This window comes from Callithrix jacchus, chromosome 4, assembly GCF_049354715.1.
Source record: "Callithrix jacchus isolate 240 chromosome 4, calJac240_pri, whole genome shotgun sequence".
Lineage (NCBI taxonomy): Eukaryota > Metazoa > Chordata > Mammalia > Primates > Cebidae > Callithrix > Callithrix jacchus.
In genome coordinates, this window is record NC_133505.1 from 114,551,142 (window position 1) to 114,574,596 (window position 23,455).

At 36.1% G+C, this 23,455-nt stretch overlaps 1 protein-coding gene and 1 pseudogene across 5 annotated transcripts in view; both read left to right on the plus strand.

The window, feature by feature from the left end:
- AFG1L (AFG1 like ATPase) overlaps positions 1-23,455 on the plus strand; it is a 251,443-nt gene that overhangs the window by 162,137 nt on the left and 65,851 nt on the right. For all 5 annotated transcript variants that reach the window (XM_054254317.2, XM_078369902.1, XM_002746932.7 and 2 more), the window contains one exon: positions 3,610-3,692. In XM_054254317.2, coding sequence (XP_054110292.1) covers positions 3,610-3,692 — 83 coding nt within the window. The remainder of the gene's footprint in view (positions 1-3,609; positions 3,693-23,455) is intronic.
- Positions 11,704-11,828, plus strand: LOC118153428 (U2 spliceosomal RNA; annotated as a pseudogene).

Here is a 23,455-nt window from a genome sequence, read left to right on the forward strand (position 1 = left end):
TTTGAAAAATGCAGTTTTTGACTGGGCGTGGTGGCTTCTGCTTGTAATCCCAGCACTTTGGGAGGCTGAGGAGAGCAGATTACTTGAGGCCAGGAGTTCAAGACCAACTTGGACAACAGGACAAAATCTTGTCTCTATTAAAAATACAAAAATTAGCCAGGCATGGTCACTCATGCCTGTAGTCCCAGCTACTCAAGAGGCTGAGGCAAAAAAATTGTTTGAATCTAAGAGGCGAAGGTTGCAGTAAGCTGAGATCATGCTGCTGCACTGCAGCCTGGACAACAGAGCAAGACTCTGTTCTAAAAAAAAATGCACCTTTTCATTAATAAAAGTAGTGATGTTGTTAAAATATGGTTTTTCCCATGAATATTCATTAAGGCAATTTTCATTTTGAAGGCAAACAAAATGTCAGCCTATAATTGTTTCTTGACTTGTCCTGAAATCTCTTGGTCACCATTCTTCTACAGAAGTGAATATTTCCCTATATGTCTGTCTGTCTGTCTGTCTGTCTACCTATCTATCTATCTATCTATCTATCTATCTATCTATCTATCTATCCATCATCTATGTATATCTATACAGTCATACCTTGGTGATATTGAGGGTTTGGTTCTAGGCTACTGCAATAAAACAGTATTGCAATAAAGTGAGTTGCAGGAACTTTTTGGTTTCCCAGTGCATCTAAAAGTTGTATTTCTACTGTACTGTAGTCTATTAAGTATGCAATAGTTAATATGCAATATCTAAAAAATCCTTAATTTAAAAAATACTTTATTGCTAAAATGCTAATAATCATCTGAACCTTCAGTGAGTGGTCATCTTTTTGCTGGTCTTGCCTTGATGTTGGTGGCTGCTGACTAATCAGGATGGAGGCTGCTAAAGGTTGGAGTGGCTGTGGCAGTTTCTTAAGATAATGGTGAATGTTGCTATATAGATTGGCTCTTCCTTTCACAAAAGATATTTATGGCAGATACAGCCTTAAAATGTACTTCTTAAATAAGAAGACTTGTAAGTTGAAATTACTTCTTGATTCATGGGCTGCAGAATGAGAATGGATGTTATGTTAGCAGGCAGGGAAACAATATTTATCTCCTTGTGCACCTCCATCAGAGCTCTTGGGTGACCAGGTGCATTGTCATGAGCAGTAATCTTTTGAAAATAATCTTTCTTCTAAGCAGTAGCTCTCAAAAGTAGGCTTAAAATATTTAGTAAACCATACTGTAAACAGATGTGCTGCCATCCATGAGCTTTGTTATTTCATTTATAGAGCACAGGCAGAGTAGATGTAGCATAATTCTTAAGGGCCCTAGGATTTCCAGATTGGTAAATCAAGTCACCAGCTGCATTAGCCTCTAACAAGAGAGTCAGTCTGTTTGAAGCTTTGAAGCCAGGCATTGACTTCTCTCTAGCTATGAAAGTCCTAGTTGGCATCTTCTGGTAGAAGGGTGTTTCATCTACAGTGAAAATCTATTGTTTAGTGTAGTCATCGTCATCAATGATCTTAATTAAGTCTTCTAGATAACTTGCTGCACCTTTTCCATCAGCACTTGCTGCTTTACCTTGCACTTTTATGTTATAGAGATGAGTTATTTCTTGAAACCTCATGAACCAACCTCTGCTAGCTTCCAGCTTTTTTTGGCAGCTTCCCCACCTTTCTCAACCTTCATAGAATTGAAGGGAATTAGGGCCTTGCTCTGGATTAGGCTTTGGCTTAAGGAAATGTTTTGGCTGTTTTGATCTTCTATCCAGATCACTCAAACTTTTCTCCATATCAATAATAAAGCTATTTCGCTTTCTTCTTACTGTTCATTTGTTCACTGGAGTAGCACTTTTCATTTCCTTCAAGAATTTTTCCTTTGCAATCACAGCTCAGATAACTTTTTGGTACAAGAGGTCTAGGTTTTTGTCTGTTTTAGCTTTTGTCATACCTTCCTTACTAAGCTTAATCATTTCTAGCTTTTGATTGAAAGTGAGAGATATGTAACTCTTCCTTTCACCTGAGCACTTAGAGGCCATTGTAGGGTTATTAATTGACATAATTTCAAAATTCTTGTTTCTCAGAGAATAGGGACACCTAAGAAGAGAGCGAGAGAGAGAGAAGAAAGAGAGGGAGAGAAACAGACGATGGAGCAGTCAGAATGCAAACAGCATGTATAAATTTAGTTCAACCTCTTCTATGGGTACAGTTTGTGGTGCCCTAAAACAATTACAGTAATGGTGTCAAAGATCACTAATCACATAATTAATATATGATCACTGATCATATTATTAATGACAAATATAATTTTTAAAAGTTTGAAATATTACAAGAATTACCAAAATGTGATAGAGACGCAAAGTGAGCACTGGTGTTGGAAAATTGAAGCCAGTAGGCTTGCTTCATGCAGGGTTGCTAGAAACCATCACTTTATAAAAAAGTGCAGTATTTGAGAAGCACAATAAAGGGAAACACAATAAAATGAGATATGCCTCTATCTATGTAGAGATACACACACACACACACACACACCCCTCTCTACATATATTCCTCTCGTGGCCTCCAAAATCCAACTGACCAAGAAGATAGGTGTTACAAAAGTACATTTGCCCTCTTCGTAAGAATTTGGGGTGTGTGTGTGTGTGTGTGCTTGTGGGCGCATATGCACCCTGAGGGAATGGAAAGAAAGGAGTACTTGGGAGAAGAGAAAGACATTAGTGGCACAGGATGACTCGGGTTGAAAAGAGGCATCCACAGCAGGAAAGTACACTGAAATGTTGATTATTAGAGAGGAAACTAAAAGGGAGACAAGGGCTGTGGCAGCCATTTAGAAGTGAAGGATGGGCATAACTAGAACATCATTCTAGTTTGGTCATTTGGTTTAAAATGTGGACACTAATGTTCTGGCCCAACTCTCTCTCTCTTTTTCTCTCTCTCTTTTTTTTTTTTTTTTTTTAAGACAGGTTCTTGATCTGATGCACAGTCTGGAGTGCAGTGGCATGATCATAGCTCATTGCAACCTCCGCCTCCCAGGCTCAAGGGATCCTCACACCTCAGCCTGCCAAGTAGTCGAGACTACAGGCACATGCCATTACGCCCAGCTAATTTTTGTGTTTTTTCTAGAGATGGGTTTTGCTATGTTGCCCAGGCTGGTCCCAAACTCCTAGGCTCACACAATCCACCTGTCTTAGCCTCCCAAAGTGCTGGAATTACAGATGTGAGCCACCACATCCAGCCCCAGCTTTCTTATGCTGCCTCTCTCCCACTGTGGTGCTTAAGACCCATGAGTTATTCTTTTTGGTAGCCTCTAGTTTCTCACTCCAGGGTGTTAGAAATTGGGGTATTTAAAAAAACACCCATAGGTAGTTATTTGGGGAATTTGATGACAGTACTTTTTGGGCAATGTTTCAGAAAACATGATGCAAATTTTAATTTTTTTGAACTATTTCAATGGCTTGATATATTTAATATTGCAACGTTAGTAATCTTGCATGAGTTCTATTGTTTTCTTGTCATATCATATTATTTTTTGAGGAAACATTTGAAAAATTAAAAAATGTATAGTATAAGGGAAGGATTGTATTCTGAACCACTACTTGTTTAAAAAGATACTTTATATGTTTGGATTGTAGGAATACTGTAATACAGTCCAGCTAGATTCTGGGATAGATTACCGGAAAAGGGAACTTCCTGCTGCAGGAAAACTCTACTACCTGTAAGTTGTTTTAATTTTTAAAGTTTGATATCTAATCATTAATCAGAAAAAGATGATAAAAATAAGCGGTTTAATTATTGGAACTGCTGGTTCCTTCAGAAAGGCTGGTTCTGAAGCCCATGAATTTTAAATGGGCTTATATTAACTTCAGATGTTCTTATATTAACTTCTTTAACCTGTAACTTTACCATCCATATTTGCATTATTTATAATGTGTGATTGGATGAAACCCTAATTAGTTTTTCGGGGAAGAATGATGACAGATGGTTAGAATGTAATGAGTGTATTTTTATAAGAGACTCTACTATTAAGAGAATATTTGTAATGTGTGAAGTAATTAATTATTTGTGGATATTATCTGACAAGTGTGCCATTTCCATTCCCCCAAAATTGTTGTTTTATTTTGTCAATCTGTTTGTATTTATCATTATTGATTGACTTCCATATATAACCAATATAAAATATATATACACAAATACAACTGAATGTATTTTTGTCTTTTAAAATCTAAGATGCTCCTGAGTAGGATGTATAATAAGATGCTCCTGAGTAGGATGCTTTAACTTGTATAATAGATGTATTCAGCACATGCAGCTAATTCTGAAAAAACAAATATAGTTTGTTTTAAAATGTCCTTTGTGAGAACTTGAAAAGGAAAAAGTGCTTTATGAAAGCAAACTGTTGTTTAGTATATGCCAACAGTGTTGGGCACATAGCAAGTTCTCAGTAAATAGATCTGTCTAAGGACTAATTGTAATTTAACTAAAAGGCATGTTTCTGGTAATTCAAATTTTTGATGACAACATGCATTTGAGAGGTTGAGAAAAGTTCTTGTCTCCGCCACCTTGTAAGCAGAAGTACTTTACTGTTTTTGAAGCAGAAATTAGCTAGAAAAATCACATAATTAAAATTGCATACTTTACAGTATACCAGGGAGACTATTTTAGTTTATTATTCAGATCCTGATGATTATTATAGGAGGTTCTTCATCTGTCTTCAAGTACTTTGTCTTTAAAGAACTTCATAATTAAAAAAAATTCATATAGCACATTTTTCTGCTTTAACTTGGACTTTTTCTTCCTAGTTTCTTTTATGTTTGTGTTTACTGGTTATTTTATTTTTCTGACATTCACAGCCTTTCCCTGATTTTTTTGCTACCTATGTCTTGATATTCCAAGTGTATGATACCAATACATTAATTTATTATTATTCTCTTTATTTTTTAAAGGAGATAATTCTTGTTCTCTGTTTTTTTCAAAAAGGGTATCGTCATGGAAGAATAAAAATATTTTCCTACTGGAAAGTTCCTTAAATAAAGATAGTAGTCTGAGTCTAAATTATGAAATTTGTTTCATAGTGTAGAAGAGGTTTCAAAAGTTACTGGAGGTGAAAAGACTACTTTTTCTTGGAGCATAGTCTCTGACTTACCCTGTGTTACCCTTTCCTTTTCCTGATAAAAGTAATAATAGTCTAACGCAGTGAAATCCAGTTTGATCTTTAAAAATATGCTAGAGGAAAACCAACACTAACAATCTCCAGAGTCCAGGAAACCAGACCTATAAAGGACACCAGAAAACTCTGGACCAGCTTTCCTGAAAAATATATAAATTCAAAGGCCAGACACACTGGCTCATGCCTGTAATCTAAGCACTTTAGGAGGCCAAGGTGGGAGGATCACTTGAGCCTAGGAGTGTGAAAGCAGCCTGGGCAATATAGGGAGACCCTGTCTCTACAAAACATTTAAAAAATAGTGGGTGTGGTGGCACCTACCTCTAATCTCAGCTTCTTGTGAGGTTGAGGTGGGAGGATCGCTTGAGCCTGGGAGGTAGGGGCTGCAGCAAGCCATAATCATACCACTGCACTTTAGCCTGGGTGACAGAGCAAGACCTGTCTAAACTATATCTATATATATTTTATCTATCTATCTATCTATCTTTCCATTCATTTAATTCTCAAGGAAGATAAATTTGTTCCTGAATTTAACATCCAAAGGGCTTGACCATAGTCAAGAACAGAAAGTCTGGGGGCACCCCACAGTCAGAGGAGAGGGCAGATACATAAGTTTTCCTGAGGAGAATTAGCAATTAAAATCATCTCAGAAGTGGGAAAATAATATGAGATACTAAGACAGGATGCTAGGGATGTGCATTATATTGTTTCAAATGAGGACTTGAGTAGAACTTCTTTCATGAAGATTTTCTGAGGTTATTTAACATTTGATTTAATTAGGTTTCTTTTTATCTTGTTCTTATAGAAAAACTTCCTAAATTTCCCCCATAATAGACTTTAATGTGCTGCACTATATATTGCCCTATTAAAGCATGTGTTTCTCTTTATTACCATCTGGCCAGACATCTGGAATTGATTCCTAAATATGCAAGTCCAGACTACCCCCTTGTCAGTTTCACTGACAACTGCCCAATCTGCCTGAAAATAAACAAACAAACAAAACACAAAAAACAAAAGTTTAGCTTCCTTCTAGGGGAACACTAAACACTATCTCAGAATTTCATACAAGTAGAATCCCATATGTGATCTTTAAAGAAACAGAAATATTAATATTCATCAATCAGTATTTTATTAGTCTAACTTTCCAAAGCCAATTACAAATATTTAAAATATAATCTAAATAATAACAATAATTACCACAGATTTCTAAAATTACTCAAAAAGTTGACACAGAGAAATTTCTATGGTTCATAATATTGCCCGGGTTCCACAAAACTGATTCACGTAAGACATTGCATATTTGTATGTAATCTATATCACACTAAATTTAGAAATCCTAGAGTACCTTCATAAGTAAGTTTCAGATATGTTTTTGGCCCTGTAACAACCTCATATACAACAGACTCAGAGAATTTAAAGTTAGCAAGCTATAAAACAGAGACCTTGAGTGCAAATATCCAAACTTTTGCATAGATTCAAACACCACATCCTTGTCCACTTTTTTATTCTGTGCTAAACATGATCATTCCAGAGATGAGCACAGTGTGTTTCTTTTTTTCTTTTTCTTTTTCTTTTTTTCTGGGGGGACAGAGTCTCGCTCTGTCACTGGGGGCTGGAGTACAGTGGTGCGATCTCGGCTCACTGCAACCTCTGCCTCCTAGGTTCAAGCGATTCTCCTGCCTCAGCCTCCCAAATAGCTGGGATTACAGGCATGCGCCACCACTCTCAGCTAATTTTGTTTTTTTTAGTTGAGACAGGATTTCACCATGTTTGCCCATCTGGTCTCAAACTCCTGACCTCAGGTGATCCACCTGCCTCGGCCTCCCAAAGTGCTGGATTACAGGCATGAGCCACTGCACCTGCCCAGTTTGTTTCTTTTCTAGTTGCTTGGTAGATAGGACTCAATAAGGTCCCCATGCTGAAATCCAAAGAGATCAATCAAGCGCTGGGCTCCTATTTCCTTCTGGATGGAGGCTTGGAATCTATTTTGAATCACCTGGTACTGATCAAGGGTGACCCCATTTCATGGTTACAGAGAATTAAACTGTTTCAGATTAGCTGTCTGGGGGCTGGTAATAGTAGAGGTTATTATTTTATTATTTTATATATGCAATGAGCATATATTTTCAAACCGGAAGCACCACTGCTAAAAGGTCCATAGTATGCTGCCCCAGGCCATTTTGCTGTCCCTATAGTGAAGGGTTAGTGGTTCCGACAACAGGCAGGAATTATCACAGGAAAAGAGCTCTGAGCTTTCGGAATCTGCCATTTTATAGCCAGACATAAGCAAGTCAGCTTTTTGTCTCAAGGGAGACGTCTCATTTTTCAAAGTTGCTCACTACACACACAACCTTGAGAAATTCCTAGGGCCTCGAATTCTTGGCATATTCATCAAGATGTGAAGGAGAGACCCATGGAGGGGTTGTCTCTCCCAGCAGGGGGGCATTTACCAGACAGACCTTAAAGAACCAGGCTTCCTCCCTTTGTTTCAGCTGGCTTCTGTCCGCTGAAGTCATCTACCGCTTCAACAAAACTATTTTTGAAGCACATTGTTCAGTTGTTTAAAATTTAAATTGTCTAAAGACCATTTCAATTTCATGTATATGAGGATTATGGATCATCCTGAAAATGGTGAAAAATACAATTTATGGCTTTTTAGACACTGCCCAAATATTCACATATTTGTGTTTGGCTAATGTAATATATTCATCCATCTTTTGAACAGATTCCAGAAAAAAAGTTTTTTCTTAAATACTTTTACGAGTGGAAGTTTTATGTCTCAAATACTCTTAGTTTTCCACCTGGGAAACATCTGTTTCAAATAGAAAATCATTTTAGAGAATATAACTTTGAACACCATTTTTTAAAACAGTAAGAATTAGCTGACGAAAAGACACACAGCTTCAAGGTTATAGCTCTGTTTCAGAAGAAATGTCTGTGAAAACTAAGACTGAAGCTTATATTTGTTAAAACATACTTCCCCATAACTGAAAACTTCATGTTTCTTGTCTGTGATATTACTTATAAACACTCCTCTGCCCTCAACTGAGAGAATCAGATTAATGAAAATTAAAAACATTTCTTAGCTTGATTGTCACATCTTCCCAGACTTAAACTTTGGCTGAGACCCATTTCTGTCCCTAAGGTTGCCACTTTCTGGATTAGTGGAGTGTCTAGGACAGTTTGGGACCTTCTCTCCATCACCTGTCATTACCATTACAAGTCTGTCCCATACATTGGGGAGTTACGCTTATTATTTTTTTTTTTTTTGTCTTTTTGTTTCTGTAGTTTCAGTCTCAGTTTTTCTTACCAGTTAGACAGCTAGCTCAGTCATTTCCCATTTCAATTCCCACTGAGGAACCTGTGAAGCATTCACCAGTGGAAGCCACTTTGAAAATGGTTAAGTCTGGCTCCCTTCCTTTTAGGCTATAATTTGTTTCAATATCTTGTACCAGACTGCCCAGAGTCATGTACCAGGCAGTATGCACACCCCATTGGAATAATTTATCTCTCCTCTACAACAAAATTTGTATGGTCTTATGCCAAATATGAGCCAGCTCTACCCCTTCTCCAGTTCCTTAAATCCTCTCATGTGTCTTTTAGACTCCACTATATTCGTATCATTCCTGCTTCTCACACTTGTTTGCATGTGTCATGATGGAATAGTGATAGTATTGATGGAAAAATACCACACAGTTTAAGAATGTAAAATTTATTTTGCAGTCACGGTTGCAGAAATGTATCCACATGGAGACACTTAAACAAAACAGAAGATAATAGAGCATATTCCCAGTAGAAGCTGTAAGATTTTCTGGCCTTTGAGGGCCCTTTAGGTGACAAAGATAGCACCTGATCAAGATAAGGGTTCTATTAGATCACCTTTGTCATTCTTGGGTTGGTGGGTTTATACCCTCCTGGTAAGTCTTGATTGTTGGGGAGACTGGCTATATGCATGCCTGCTTGCCAGGTGCAATTACCAGGTGCAATCCCTAAGCCATGACTGAATGTTTATTGTCAGTGTGAATCAAAGGTCAGTTTCCCATCCTTCAGCAGCACCAGTCAGTAGGCCTTCCTGAAGTCTATTTTTTTTTTTTTAAATTGAGACAGAGTCTCACTGTTGCCCAGGCTGGAGTGCTGTGATGCGATCTCAGCTCACTGCAACCTCCACCTCCCAGGTTCAGGTGATTCTCATGCCTTAGCCTCCCGAGTAGCTGGGATTACAGGCACGTGCCACCATGCCCAGCTAATTTTTTTATTTTTAGTAGAGCCAGGGTTTCACCATGTTGGCCAGGCTGGTTTCAAACTCTTAGCCTCAAGCAATCCACCTGCTTCAGCCTCCCAAAGTGCTGGGATTACAGGAGTGAGCCACCATGCCCAGCCCTGAAGTCTGTTCCTCAGAGAGCAAGAGACAGAATTTCTGTCTCTGGCAATTGAGGAAACTGTCTACTTTCTTGGGGTTCTGAGTGTTTGGCTAATCCTTCAGTCTGGGGAAGGGATGAAGACATTCGGGATATTTTTGATGTTTACAGATTATGTTTTACTTCTTAGCATCATGGCACGGAAGAAGGTTTATATTTTTCTACTTAAGAAGTAATCATAAGTGAAAATATTTACAGATGAACCATACAATGTCTAGTATTTGCTTCAAAATAAACCATTGTACGGGAATTGAGGGGAGGTATAAAGGAAACAATATTGACCGTGCCGTGTGTTGAGTAGGTGATTTTTACATTGGGGTTTTAATAGTACTATTCTCTTTACATGTGTTTATGTGTAAAATTTTTCATAATCAAAAGATGTTTAAAAAGATAGCCTGCTCTGTTTTTTTCTGATCATGCTTACTGCAATTTTAAGTCTGTTGATCTTCCCAAAGAAACTGTTTTGTTGTGTTGATTTTCTCTATTATTAAATACTTTCTGTTTTCTATATCCTTAATTTCTGAACTTTCATTATTTCCTTTCTTCTGCTTAGTTTGGATTTAATGTGCTCTTCTTTTTCTAGTTTTTTAAGGTAGAAGTTTAAGTCCTTCATTTTACACCTTTCTGCTCTTATATAAGCATTTTAAAACTATAAATTTTTCTCTAAGTTATACTTTAGCTGCATCTCACACATTTTATTATATCATGTTTTCTCTCATGATTTTTTTGCTCATGTATTAAAAGTGTGTTATTTAGTTTCCAAACGTTTAGTGATTTTTCTATACATCTTTCTGTTAATGATTCCCAAATTTAACTACAGAACTTATGTTGTATGATTTGAATCCTTTTGAATTTATTGAGGCTTGTTTTATGGCCCAGAATATGATGTTCTTGGAGCAAGTTTCTCATGTACTTTATTATGTATTCTGCTATTATTGGTAGTGTGTACTTTACATGCCATTGGGTCAAGTTGGTTGACAGGGTTATTTAAGTCCCCTATATACTTAAACTGATTTTTTGCCTACTTTTTCTATTAATTATTGAGAAAGAGGTGGTGAAATTTCCAAGTATAATTATGGATTTTTCTGTTTCCTCTTACAGTTCTGTCTGGTTTTGCTTCACATATTTTGAAGCTCTATTATTAGGTATATAAATGTTTAGGATTGATATGTTCTCTTGATGAACTGACCTCTTCATCATTATGAAATGAACCTCATTATTCCTGGTAATATTCCTTGATCTGAAATATACTATGCTTAATATTAATGTAGCCACTTTTAAAGTGTAAACACTTTAAAATTAGTGTTTTCATGATATATCTTTTCTCACCATTTTACTTTCAGCCTATCTGTGTCTTTATATTAAAATGAGTTTCTTGTTGGAAACTTGTATTGGGGTATTTATTTTTTATGCAATCTGGCAATCTTTTTTTTAAAATTTGAGTTATTTAAACCATTACACTTAAAGTGATTATTGATATGGCTAGGTTTAAATATACTATCTTGCTACTTGGTTTTTTTTTGTACTTTTTAGAAAAAAAATTATTGAGATAGAATTCATCCTTTTAAAGTCTATAACTCAGTGGTTTGTTAGTATATTTAGAGTTATCCTACCATCACCACTGTCTGATTTTAGAACATTTTTATCACCCCAGAAAGAAATCCATAATCATTAGCAGTCACCAACCCCATACTTCTCACCCCACTACCCTCTGACAATCTACCTTCTGTCTCTATGGATTTTGCCTATTTTATATATATCATATAAATGAAATCATGTAATATGTAATATAGTCATACACTGCATAGTAATATTTTGGCCAATGATAGACCATATCACAGATATGATAGTGGTCTCATAAGATTAAAATACTGTATTTTAATTGTATCTTTTCTATGTTTAGATACACAAATACTTGCCATTGTATTACAGTTGCTTATAATATTCAGTACAGTAAAATGCTGTATAGGTTTATAGTCTAGGAGTATTAGGCTGTACCATATAGCACAAGTATGTAGCAGGCTATGCCATCTAGATTTGTGTAAGTATATTCTACCATGTCTGCATGATGACAAAATCACCTAACAACACTCTTAAAACATATCACCATTGTTAAGTAATGTGCCGTTGTATATACAATGTATATTGCTTCTCAGCCTTTTGGTTAAGATCAAGTGTAGTACCTGTTCTCACTAGTTTCATAGCGTAAAACATGGTCTTTTGTATCTGGCTTCTTTCACTTAACATAATGTTTTCAAAGTCAATCCATGTTGTTTGCTGTTTGTTTTCTATTGTCCCATCTGTTCTTTTTTCCAGTTTCCCTCTTTTACTGACTTCACATTAGCTATTTTTTTTTTAAGATTCCATTAGCTATACCTCCTCGATGTTTTTCTTTTAATAAAAAGCTTTTGGGCTTAGCATAAGCACCTCTAACTTATCATAGTTTGCCTTCAAGTAATATTATACCATTTGATGTATAACGTAAAAACCTACAGTATACTTCCATTTTTACTATCCTGGCCGTTGTATTTTTATTGTGATTTTTTGGCTATATTATTTTATTATGTAATTGTATATTTTATTATATAATATTATATGCATTACTTTATTTTTTTTAGGTTATAAACTTCATAATACATTGTCATTACTTTTGCTTAAACAGTCAATAATCCCTTAAAGAGATTTTTAAAATAAGAAAAAGTCTTTTTTACCTACATATTTACTATTTCTTGTACTCTTCATTCTGTCATATAGATTGAAATTTCCACCTGGTATAATTTCTTTTTTCCCTAAAGGACTCTGTTTAACATTTCTTATAGTAGTGGTCTGCTGGTGATGAATTTTCTCATATTAAAGTTTTTGTTTTACTTTTATTTTTGAAAGATTTTTGCTGGCTAAAGAATTCTAGGTTGACAGGCTGGTTGGCTTTCCTTTCTTCCTTCCCCTTTTTTCCCCTTCCTTCCTCTCTCTTTCTTTTTTCCTTCATTTTTTCTCTTTTAGTATTTTAGTGATGTTGCTTTCTTCTCTTCTGGCTTGCATTGTTTCTCATGAGAAATCTACTGGCATTCTTTGTCCTTCTCTACACAAGGCCATAAGTCTTATCACTGGCTGCTTCTACAATTTTATTTTTATCTTGGTTTTAAACAGTTTTATTATGATGTGCATTGGTATGGTTTTCAGCATGTTTCTTTTGCCTGGATTTGGTTGTGCTTCTTGGATGTGTGGGTCCATAGTTTTCATTTAATTTGGAGAATTTTCTCTTATTTCTTTACAATTTCTCACCATTCCTTCTCCTTCTCTTCTAGTTCTGGGACTCCAGTTACATTTACATTAGACTTCTTTATGTTATCCCACAACTCACTGATGCTCTGTTCACTTTTTTCATTCTTTTTTTTCCCCGTTTTTTACTTCAGGTAAGTTCTTTCACAACGTCTTATGTGCTATGAATTATGATCCAGTGTATTTGTCCATGTTAGAGATGGCATTTTTCCTTTTTAGAAGCTAAACTTGGGTTTCTTTCCTTTTTTTTTTTTTCTTTTTTAAAAGGCAGGGTCTTGCTAGGCTAGTCTTGAACTTATGGACTCAAGAGATTCTTCCACCTTAGCCTCTCAAATAGCTGGGACTACAGACACATTCCACTATGCCATGGAGGTTTCTTCTTCAGTATCTTCTTTGTTTGTTCTTATACTCATGCCTTCCTCTACCTTATTGAGCATATGTAGCATATTCATAATTGAGGTTTTAATGTCGTTGCCTACTAATTCTATCATCTGTGTCATCTCTGGGTCTGTTTGTATTGATCAGTTTTTGTCCTTTTTATTAGTTGCATTTTCCTGTTTCCTTTCATGCTTGTTTTTTTTTTAATTGGATTTCAGATATTGTGAATTTTATATTGTTGGATAATACAGTATTTTGTATTCTTTTAAGTATTTTAGGACTTTGTTCTGGGACACAGTTAAGTTATTTGGAAACAATTTTATCCTCTTGAGGCTAGGCTTTGTAAAGTGGGACCAGAGTGCCTTTATTTTAGGGCTAATTATTCCTGAAGCAATACTCTTCTGAGAATTCCATCTAATACCCTATGTTTTAGTAGGACTTTCTACTCTGACTAGAGGGAACATGAACTACTCTTGACCATTTATGAACTCCAGGGGTATGCTTTGTGATTTCAGTGGGTCCTCTCCCACCTTCACATTTCAAGTAGTTGCTTCTTATGCATACACAAATTAGTACTCAGCTAAAGACTCAGGGAGCCCTCTGCAGATCGCTGGACCTCTGTCTCTATATCTTTCTCTCCAGTATTATACCTTGCAAATTCTAGCTACACTGGTCTCCCCAAATGCTGAATTCCGTTTTCTCAACCTCCCAAATGCTGAGCTGTTTGTGTCCCTACACCTGAAGTCTGGAAACTCACGAGGCAGTAAGTTGAGGCTCAATTAATTTGTTTCCCTTCCCTGGGGATCACTGTATTGTGCTTTTTGTTATGCAGTGTCTGCAAACCATTGTTTCATATATTTCAGATTGTTTCTAGTTGTTTAAGGAAGATATGTAACCCTGGGCCCTGTTATTCCATCATGGCCAGAAGTGGAAGTGTCTAGACCATTATTCTGAACAATTTGTAAATAAAAGGAGAGAATCAAGTGTTTTTTCTACCTGATTTAAAATAACCGATTCTTAGTACAACAAAATAGTTGATGAGGGGAAGCTTCTCTTTATGAAAGTTTTCTAGGTTGCATCTGAAAAAATGTTGAGAGAATTAGAATAGAATTAGAATATCCACCATTTTGTAAAACCCTCATAATTTAATGGATCTAGTTAATGATCATAAATTCTATAATAATTGCTACAAAATGAAACCTGAATTTTATCTGTTTACTGGAAATATAGGGGCAATGGAATATGTTCAATAACATCACAGGAATACATTCATCAAAATGTAGACTGTAGGTTTTTTTTTTTTTAGTGTGGGTGGTCAGTTTTTATTTCAAAGCATTTAGGTTTAAAAATTATACATTACTCTTCTCTTAAAAATTATATTAAAAACAGAATAGATTGGATAATTAAAATTAAGGAAATAGCCCTTAAAGTCATTCACGAAATAAAAACATCTATATATGATAACAATTGTCCATTTTTTAAAGAGTTCATTTTTTAAAATCTAGTAATCTTTTCCAAATCTTAACCCATTTGTTCAAAAACAATATATATTTATATACAGGAGACAGTATAAGAGAGGATAAGAGTATAGGCCCTTGCCTCAAATTTTCTTGGTTCCCATTTTAACTCTGACACTTACTAGCAATTTGAACTTTGTCAAATTATTTGTCCTTGCCTCACATATCTTCATCCTTATAATTCCCTCATAAGGTTATCGTGAAGACTAAAAAGAATATTCATAAGGTGTAAAGAACAGAGCCTAACCTCAATAGGTATTTACTGAATGTTAGATACTGTTATTATTATTATTATTATTATTATTATTATTTTAATTGCATTTTAGGTTTTGGGGTACATGTGCAGAACATGCAAGATAGTTGCATAGGTACACATGTGGCAGTGTGATTTGCTGTCTTCCTCCCCTTCACCCACATCTGGCATTTCTCCCCATGCTATTCCTCCCCAGCTCCATCCCCCACTGTCCCTCCCCTATTCCCCCTCCAACAGACCCCAGTGTGTAATGCTCCCCTCCCTGTGTCCATGTGTTCTCATTGTTCATCACCCACCTATGAGTGAGAATATGCGGTATTTCATTTTCTGTTCTTGTGTTGGTTTGCTGAGAATGATGTTCTCCAGATTCATCCATGTCCCTACAAAGGACATGAACTCATCGTTTTTGATTGCTGCATAATATTCCATGGTGTGTATGTGCCACATTTTCCCAGTCCAGTCTATCATCGATGGGCATTTGGGTTGATTCCAGGTCTTTGCTATTGTAAACAGTGCTGCAATGAACATTCGTGTGCATGTGTCCTTATAGTAGAACGCTTTATAGTCCTTTGGATATATACCCAGTAATGGGATTGCTGGGTCAAATGGAATTTCTATTTCTAGGTCCTTGAGGAATCACCACACTGTCTTCCACAATGGTTGAACTAATTTACACTCCCACCAGCAGTGTAAAAGTGTTCCTATTTCTCCACATCCTCTCCAGCATCTGTTGTCTCCAGATATTTTAATGATCGCCATTCTAACTGGCGTGAGATGGTATCTCAATGTGGTTTTGATTTGCATCTCTCTGATGACCAGTGATGATGAGCATGACTGTAGATTTTTTAAATGACATAAATCAATTGCTTCTTCAATAAATAAATAAGAAAAAGAGAGAGAGATGGATAGGGAACCTTGAGTTTAAAGGAGACAGAGACATAGAAACATATCAACCAATTACAGTATATGGGCCTTATGTGGATCCTGAATCACACAAACTATAATAATGAAAACAAAGACAACACACACAAAAAAAAACTACAGGACAATAAAAAATGCAAACACTACTGGATGTTTCACGACACTGAAGAATTATTGTTAACTTTGTTAGGTGTGATAGGATATTATACTTATTTTTAAGATTTATTTCTATAGCTTTATCAAGATACAGTTCATATGCTGTACAATTCATCTATTTAAAAGTGTACAACTCATTCAATGATGGTGACTACTAAAAAAAGTATGCAATTAAACGATTTTTCATATGTTTGCAGAATTGCGTAAACATTACCACAATCAATTTTAGAACACATTTTTACCCCAGAAAAAAACCCTCTCATCCTCTACAGTGTTCATCCTCTATCTCCCACCCCCAAGCCTTCATTAGCTCAGGCAACCACTAATCTACTTTTAGTCTCTATAGATTTGCCTGTAATGATATTTAATATAAATGGAATCATACAAAATGGAGTCCTTGATCATTGCCTTATTTCAGTTGACATAATGTTTTCAAGGTCTATCCAAATTGCAGCATGTATCAGCACTATAGTCTTTTTAATTGCTAAATAATATTTTATTATATAAACACCTTTTATTTATCCACCCATCGGTCAGTGGACATTGAGTTGTTTCTGCTTTTTGACTATTGTGAATAATACTGCTGTGAACATTCATATACAGGTTTTGTGTGGATTTATATTTTCTCTTTATAATTTCTCTTATGTATACATAGAAGTTGAATTGCTAGGTTGTGTGGTAATTGTTTTTTAAAATTTCTTCTTAGATACAGGGTCACCTGGGGTAGAGTACAGTGGCATGACCGTAGCTCACTGTAGCCTCAAACTCTTGAACTCAAGGGATCCTCCTCCCTCAACTTCCCAAATAGCTGGCACTAAAGGCATATGCCACCATGCCTGGCTAATTTTAATTTTTTCTAGATGTAGGATCTCACTGTGTTGCTCAGGCTGGTCTCAAACTCCTGGCCTCAAGTGATTGTCTGCCTCAGCCTCCTAAATTGTTGGATTACAGGCATGAGCTACCTTGCCTGGCCAATAATTTTATGTTTAGCCTTTTCTTTAAAAATACATTTGTTTTGGTTTTGTTTGTTTGTTTGTTTGTTGAGACAGAGTCTCACTCTGTCACCCAGGCTGGAGTGCAGTGGTGCAATCATGGCTCCCTGCATCCTCAAACTCCTGGGCTGAAGGAATCCTCCCATGTCAGCCTCCCAGGTATCTAGGACTACAGGAGTGTACTGCCATGCCTGGCTAATTTTAAATAAAATTTTCTTGTTGAGATGGGATTTTACTATGTTGCCTGGCCTTGAACTCCTGGCTTCAAGCAATACTCTCACCTGAGCCTCCCAAAGTGCTGAGATTACAGGCATGAGCCACCATAACCACCCATCTCTGGATTTTAAAATGGTGCTTTTTATTAGGTAAAGCACATTTGCTTCTATTCGCAGTTTGTTGAGTGTTTTTTATCATGAAGGAGTGTTGTATTTTGTCAAATACATTTTCTGTGTCATCTATTTTGAGAAGATCATGTGGGGTTTTTTGGTCCATTATTCTATTGATACACTGTATTTCATTAGCAATTTTCAGATTTTCTATCAATCATGCATTTCAGGGATACATACTTCTTGGCCATGGAATATAATTATTTTTATATATTGTTGGATTTAGCTTGCTAGTATTTTGATGGAGAGTTTTATGTTATATTCATAAGAGACATTGGTCATCAGTTTTTGTTTCTGGTGATATCTTTGACTGGTTTTGCTATCAGGATCATATTGACCTCATGGAATGAGTTTGGAAGTGTTCCCTCCTCTTCTGTTTACATTTTCTTTTTCTTCTTCAGTTAGTTTAGTAGTTTGTAACTTTCTAGGAATTTGCTCATTTCCTCTAGGTTGTCTAACTCGTTGGTATGCAGCTATTCAGAGTATTCCCTTATAATCCTTTTTGTTTATATAAGGTTTATAGTCATGTCCTCTCTTTCATTCCCAATTTTAGTAAGTAATTTTAGTGTTCTTTCCTTTTTTTCCCTTTTATTTACTTATTTCTAGTCTTTTCCATATCCACTTAAGTCTTCTTTCCATTTAGCTAAAGTTTTGTTAATTTTATTGACCTTTTCTTTTTTTTTTTTAATTTTAGGAAGTGATCCGAATGCAATTTTTATTGACCTTTTCAAAGAACCAGCTTTTGTTTTCATTGCTTTTCTGTATTTTTTTCTGTTCTCTATTTCATTAATTTCTGCTAATCTTTATTTCTCTATTTTTTTCACTTGTCTTTATCTTCTTTGTTCATAGTCTTATGGTAGGAAATTAGATTGCTGGTTTGATAGTTTTCTTATTTTTTAATGTAGTCATTTATGTTTATAACGTTCCCTGAGGGACTGCTTTAGTGTATCCCATAAATTTTGGTATGTTTTGATCTTCATTTTTGTTGTCTCAAAGTGTTTTCTAATTTTCCTTTTGATTTTTTCCTTGATCTCTTGGTTATTTAGATGTGTGCTACTTAATTTCCACATTTTTGTGAATTTCTCAAATATATTTTTATTAATTTCTAATTTTACTCTGTTGTGATCAGAGAGCACACTTTTTATAATTCCAGTCCCTTTTAATTTATTAAGACTTGTTTCATGGTCAAGGATGTGATCTTTCCTTGAGAACGTTCCATGTACACTTAAGAATAATGTGTATTCTGCTGTTGTTGGGTAGTTTATATAGATGTCTGTTAGGTCTAGTTTGTGTGTAGTGTAGTTCAAATCTTACGTTACCTGTTGATCTTTTCCTAAGTTATTCTATTCATTATTGAAAGTTTGATATTGAATTCTTCAATTATTGTTGTATTGTCTGTTTCTTTCTTTCTTTCTTTCTTTCTTTCTTTCTTTCTTTTTTGAGACGGAGTTTCTCTCTTGTTACCCAGGCTGGAGTGCAATGGCGTGATCTTGGCTCACCGCAACCTCGCCTCCTGGGTTCAGGCAATTCTCCTGCTTCAACCTCCTGAGTAGCTGGGATTACAGGCACTCACCACCATGCCCAGCTAATTTTTTGTGTTTTTAGGAGAGACGGGGTTTCACCATGTCAACCAGGATGGTCTTGATCTCTTGACCTCGTGATCCACCCGCCTCAGCCTCCCAAAGTGCTGGGATTACAGGCTTGAGCCACCGCACCTGCCCTATTTCTTTCTTTAATTATGTCAGGTTTAGCTTCCTGTATTTTAGGGTTCTGTTACTAGGTGCGTATATTTTTTTAATTGTTATATCTTCCTGATAGAATGACTCTTTTATGATTATAAAATGTCCCTTTTAACCTCTAATTACATTTTTCAAAAAAAACCATTTTGTCTGATATTAATATTGCTTGCTGTTTGCATGATATATCTTTTTTTTTTTTTTTTTTAGATTATCTGAATCTAAAGTCTGTCTTATGTGGACAGCATATTGTTGGGTCTTTTTTATCCAATCTGACAGTCTCTGCCTTTTGATTAAATTGTTTAATTCATTTGCAAGTTAGATTATTATTGATGGAATTAAATTTACATTTGCTTTTTACTTTTTGTTTTCTTTGTGTTTCCTGTTCATTTTCCCTCCTCTATTCTTCCTATACTGCTTTCTTTTACATCAAATGTTTTGTTTTTTTATTTTTCTGAGACAAGTTCTCACTATGTTGGCAAGGCTAGTCTCAAACTTTTGTGCTCAAAAATCCTCCTCTCTCAGACTCTCATGTAGCTGGGGCTAAATCTGACTTTTTTAGTATAACATTTTAATTTTTTTCAATACTTTTTTCATTGTATTTTTGTTATTTTCTCAGTGAAGAACTATTTATTTCTATAAGAAGTACAAAGTATTGTAACTGAAATGTCTTAAATTCAAATTGAAGCGTTGTATGTTGCTATAAGTTTTTGATAAGTAGATGATTAGTAATGGTAATGATTCAGTGCTCAAAGAACACCTGAGAGGGGAAAGGGCTCTGCGGTGGGGAAATATAATTGACTTTCAAAAGTAGATGGACAGTAGTATCTTTGTCATAAGAACTCCTATTGATATTTTATGAATGAGTAAAACCCTGTTATACACATATAACTGTATATTATAAACAACAATACAACAACTTTTTGTTTTGTATTTTATAGGACATGATGCAGTAGGCTGTTTTTTTGTTGTTGTTTTTTGTTTGTTTGTTTTTGAGATAGGGTCTGGCTCAGTGGTAGCCCAGGCTGGAGTGCAGTGGTGCCATCTCAGCTCATTGCAGCCTCTGCCTCCTAGACTCAAGCCATTTTCCCACCTCAACCTAGTGCATTGCTGGGACTTATAGGCATATGCCACCATGCCTGGCTAATTTTTGTATTTGTTTTGGCAGAGATGGGTTTTTACCATATTGCTCAAATTCTTGGCCTCAAGCAATCCACCTGCCTCAGCCTCCCAAAGTACTGGGATTATGGGCGTGAGCCACTGCACCCAGCCCAAATAGACTGTTTTCAAAAAATTTTTATGTCTATTAAAAATCACAAAAGTCTGGGTACAGTGGCTTATGCCTATACTTCCAGCTCTTTGAGAGGCTGAGATGGGTGGATTGCTTGAGCCCAGGAATTTGAGACCAACCTGGGCAAACATGTAGAGACCTCATGTCTACAAAGGTGAAAAAGACTAACTAGGCTTGGTGATGTGTGCCTGTGGTCAGATGCTTGAGAGGCTGAGGTGGGAGAATTGCTTGAACCCAGGAGGTCGAGGATGCCATGAGCCGGGATTGTGCCACTGCACTCTAGCCTGGGTGATAGAGTGAGACCTTGTCTCAAAAAACAAACAAGCCACCCCCAAGTCACAAAATTGTACATTTGATATGTTAGATGTCCATCTAAATCTTAATTAATCTTGTATTAACTCAAAGACTACTGAATTAGAAATTAATTTCACTATTTGAAATTGCACCTACGAAGTGGTACAGCAACAAAAGATGTCCATCTAGTATAGATTTCAGTATCAGGTTCCACCAGTCAGTTTAGCATGCCTTTTATCTCCTGTGCCTTTATTGAACAGTGTTTGTTTTCCAGGAGAACAAGAATATAGCCAGAATATAGCTGGCTCACTATATCCAGCTAAACACATTGATAAAATACCCTATTGTATGGCCATAGTCATCTAGTAAAGTGTAAATAATATTGTGTGTGTGTGTGTATATAACATGTATATTAGTAGATAATATATATTCTTATACATATAAAAATACAGAAGAGGGTTTTTAGATTTCCTTAGAATTTTCATTGCCTTGTTATTTCATCTCCAAATAGATAACATTTATAACTGAAGATCAATCTGCTGCATAGGAAAAGCTGACCTGGCAAAACCCCTAGGTCATTAGTTATTTGCTATGTTCATTTTTAGCTATTAAAATTCCCTGGCCATGGCCGGGTACGTGGCTCATGCCTGTAATCCCAGCACTTTGGGAGGCTGAGGCCAGTGGATCACTTGAGGTCATGTGTTCAAGACAGCCTGGCTGACATGGTGAAATCCCATCTCTACTACAAATACAAAAATTAGCCAGTGTGGTGGTGCATGCCTGCAATCTCAGTTACTCGGGATGCTGAGGCAGGAGAATCTCCTGAACCTGCAAGGCAGAGAATGAGCCAAGATCACGCCACTGCACTCCAGCCTGGGTGACAGAGTGAGACTCTGTCTCAAAAAAAAAAAAAAAAAAAAGAAAGAAAGAAAAGAAAAAAATCCCCTGGCCTCTGGTCTCTCTTTCCCAGGTGGATGTGACCATCTTTTTCTCCTGAAGAGCAGTTAGAGCTTTTTACTTTCCAATTTCTTCTTCATCTTTTTTTTTAATCCTCAATCATTATAGCCTTTCTGAAATTCCATTTTAAAAAGAAGTATTTTTATATCTACCAAGTTGCAATTCTAGATGTTATTCTCCTGAGTTATTTGGGGGAAAATACAATATATAAATTTGATAGAAATTTTGTATGGGAGTTTGTGGCTGAGAAGAAGGGATAAAGGTCTGGAATTTGAGAGCTAAAGGTGCCAGATACCACTTTCTGCATAATGTACAGGTCAAGATTAATGGAATCAGGTAAGTTACTCTCCAGGTGATTGAGAAGGGTGGGAAATTTAGAGACTGAAATGGATCTCTTAACAGTCAGTTAAGCCTTAGAGTGATTGAGAAGATAAATACTTAGACAAAATCCACTCTAACAACTGATTTCGTTATGTAAAACAAACCTACAGGATTTGAAATGCAACCAAGTCTGTTTTATATTAAGGCAAGTATAAACCAACTTAATTTTAGACCTCCCTCCAGCCCCAGATTATGTTTGGTATGAGGACAAAGAGCTGTACAGCATGAATGCACAGGCAATCAGTAGAGTGAGAAGGCTCACTGCCAGGGAAGTTTGGCAAAGAACTCTAAGAGGAAGGGGAAATTTCTGCGTCGAATCAACTTTGGCTCTCTGGAATAGAGAACATGGAGAGAGAGGGACTAAGGAAAGCCAACCCTATTCTACTTGTTGATACCTTAACAAGCTGTTGATTTTTGAAAAGGGATAAAGAAGCAAAGTGTGGGTAGCATTTTGTTCCCTTGAGTCAATCCTAATGAAGTAGGAGGTTCTTGAAGAAATTAATTTCCATTTAAATTCATGCGTGACCCTCTTCCAGAAACCCCAAGTGTTTTGCAATTTTTGTTGAGAATTTCAAATGATCCAGCAATAATAAGGTCTTTTTTGACGTGTTCTGTTTCTTTGAGTCTAAGTTTTATGTCGAATGCCTGATTTTAGCTGTAGAAATATTCTCAAAATGGAAATGACTTGATTACTTTCCTCTCTGTTCACTAACTTAATATGGAAAAATAAATCATGATTCTCATACTCCCAAAGCACTCAGGCTTTTTATCCAGAGTACTGTACTCACAGGATTCCTGTAGGAGTTGATGGCAAATTTCCTGGCAACTAAACAGTAGTCGATTCCAGGGTTTTTCTGACTTAAAGACACAGTGGTACTGCTTAACAGAAAATAGAAACCTGCCCCTCTGCTGCAGTTTCTGAGTTTAACAAAAGGTGACAGAAGCAATGAAATGGATGGGTTTTATCAGGGCATTGCACAACAAAAGAAAAAAGAGCCTATCTTCTGTTGAGTTTTGCTTCTCAGCCCTATCTCCCAACCCCCTCCCCTGGGAAAAAAACCAACACTTGAAAAGAGTGACTCTGCTTCTTCATCAGAAATGACTTGAATTTCTTTACTGTGATCAACTTTTGATTATCTGTGGGTAGATTTTCTTTTTTGCATTATCTGCACAAAGGCCTGCTTTATAGTAGCATCCCACTGATGGGGCAATTACTCCGAATCAAGCTGTTTCACAGGAATTAAAGGAAGTCACTTAAATTCTTTATCCATACTCAGTATCTGTCTCTCCTTAGGAGAAGAAAGGGGAGATGATTTATAGCAACCGAACCTAATTTATTTCCTCCTGATCATTTT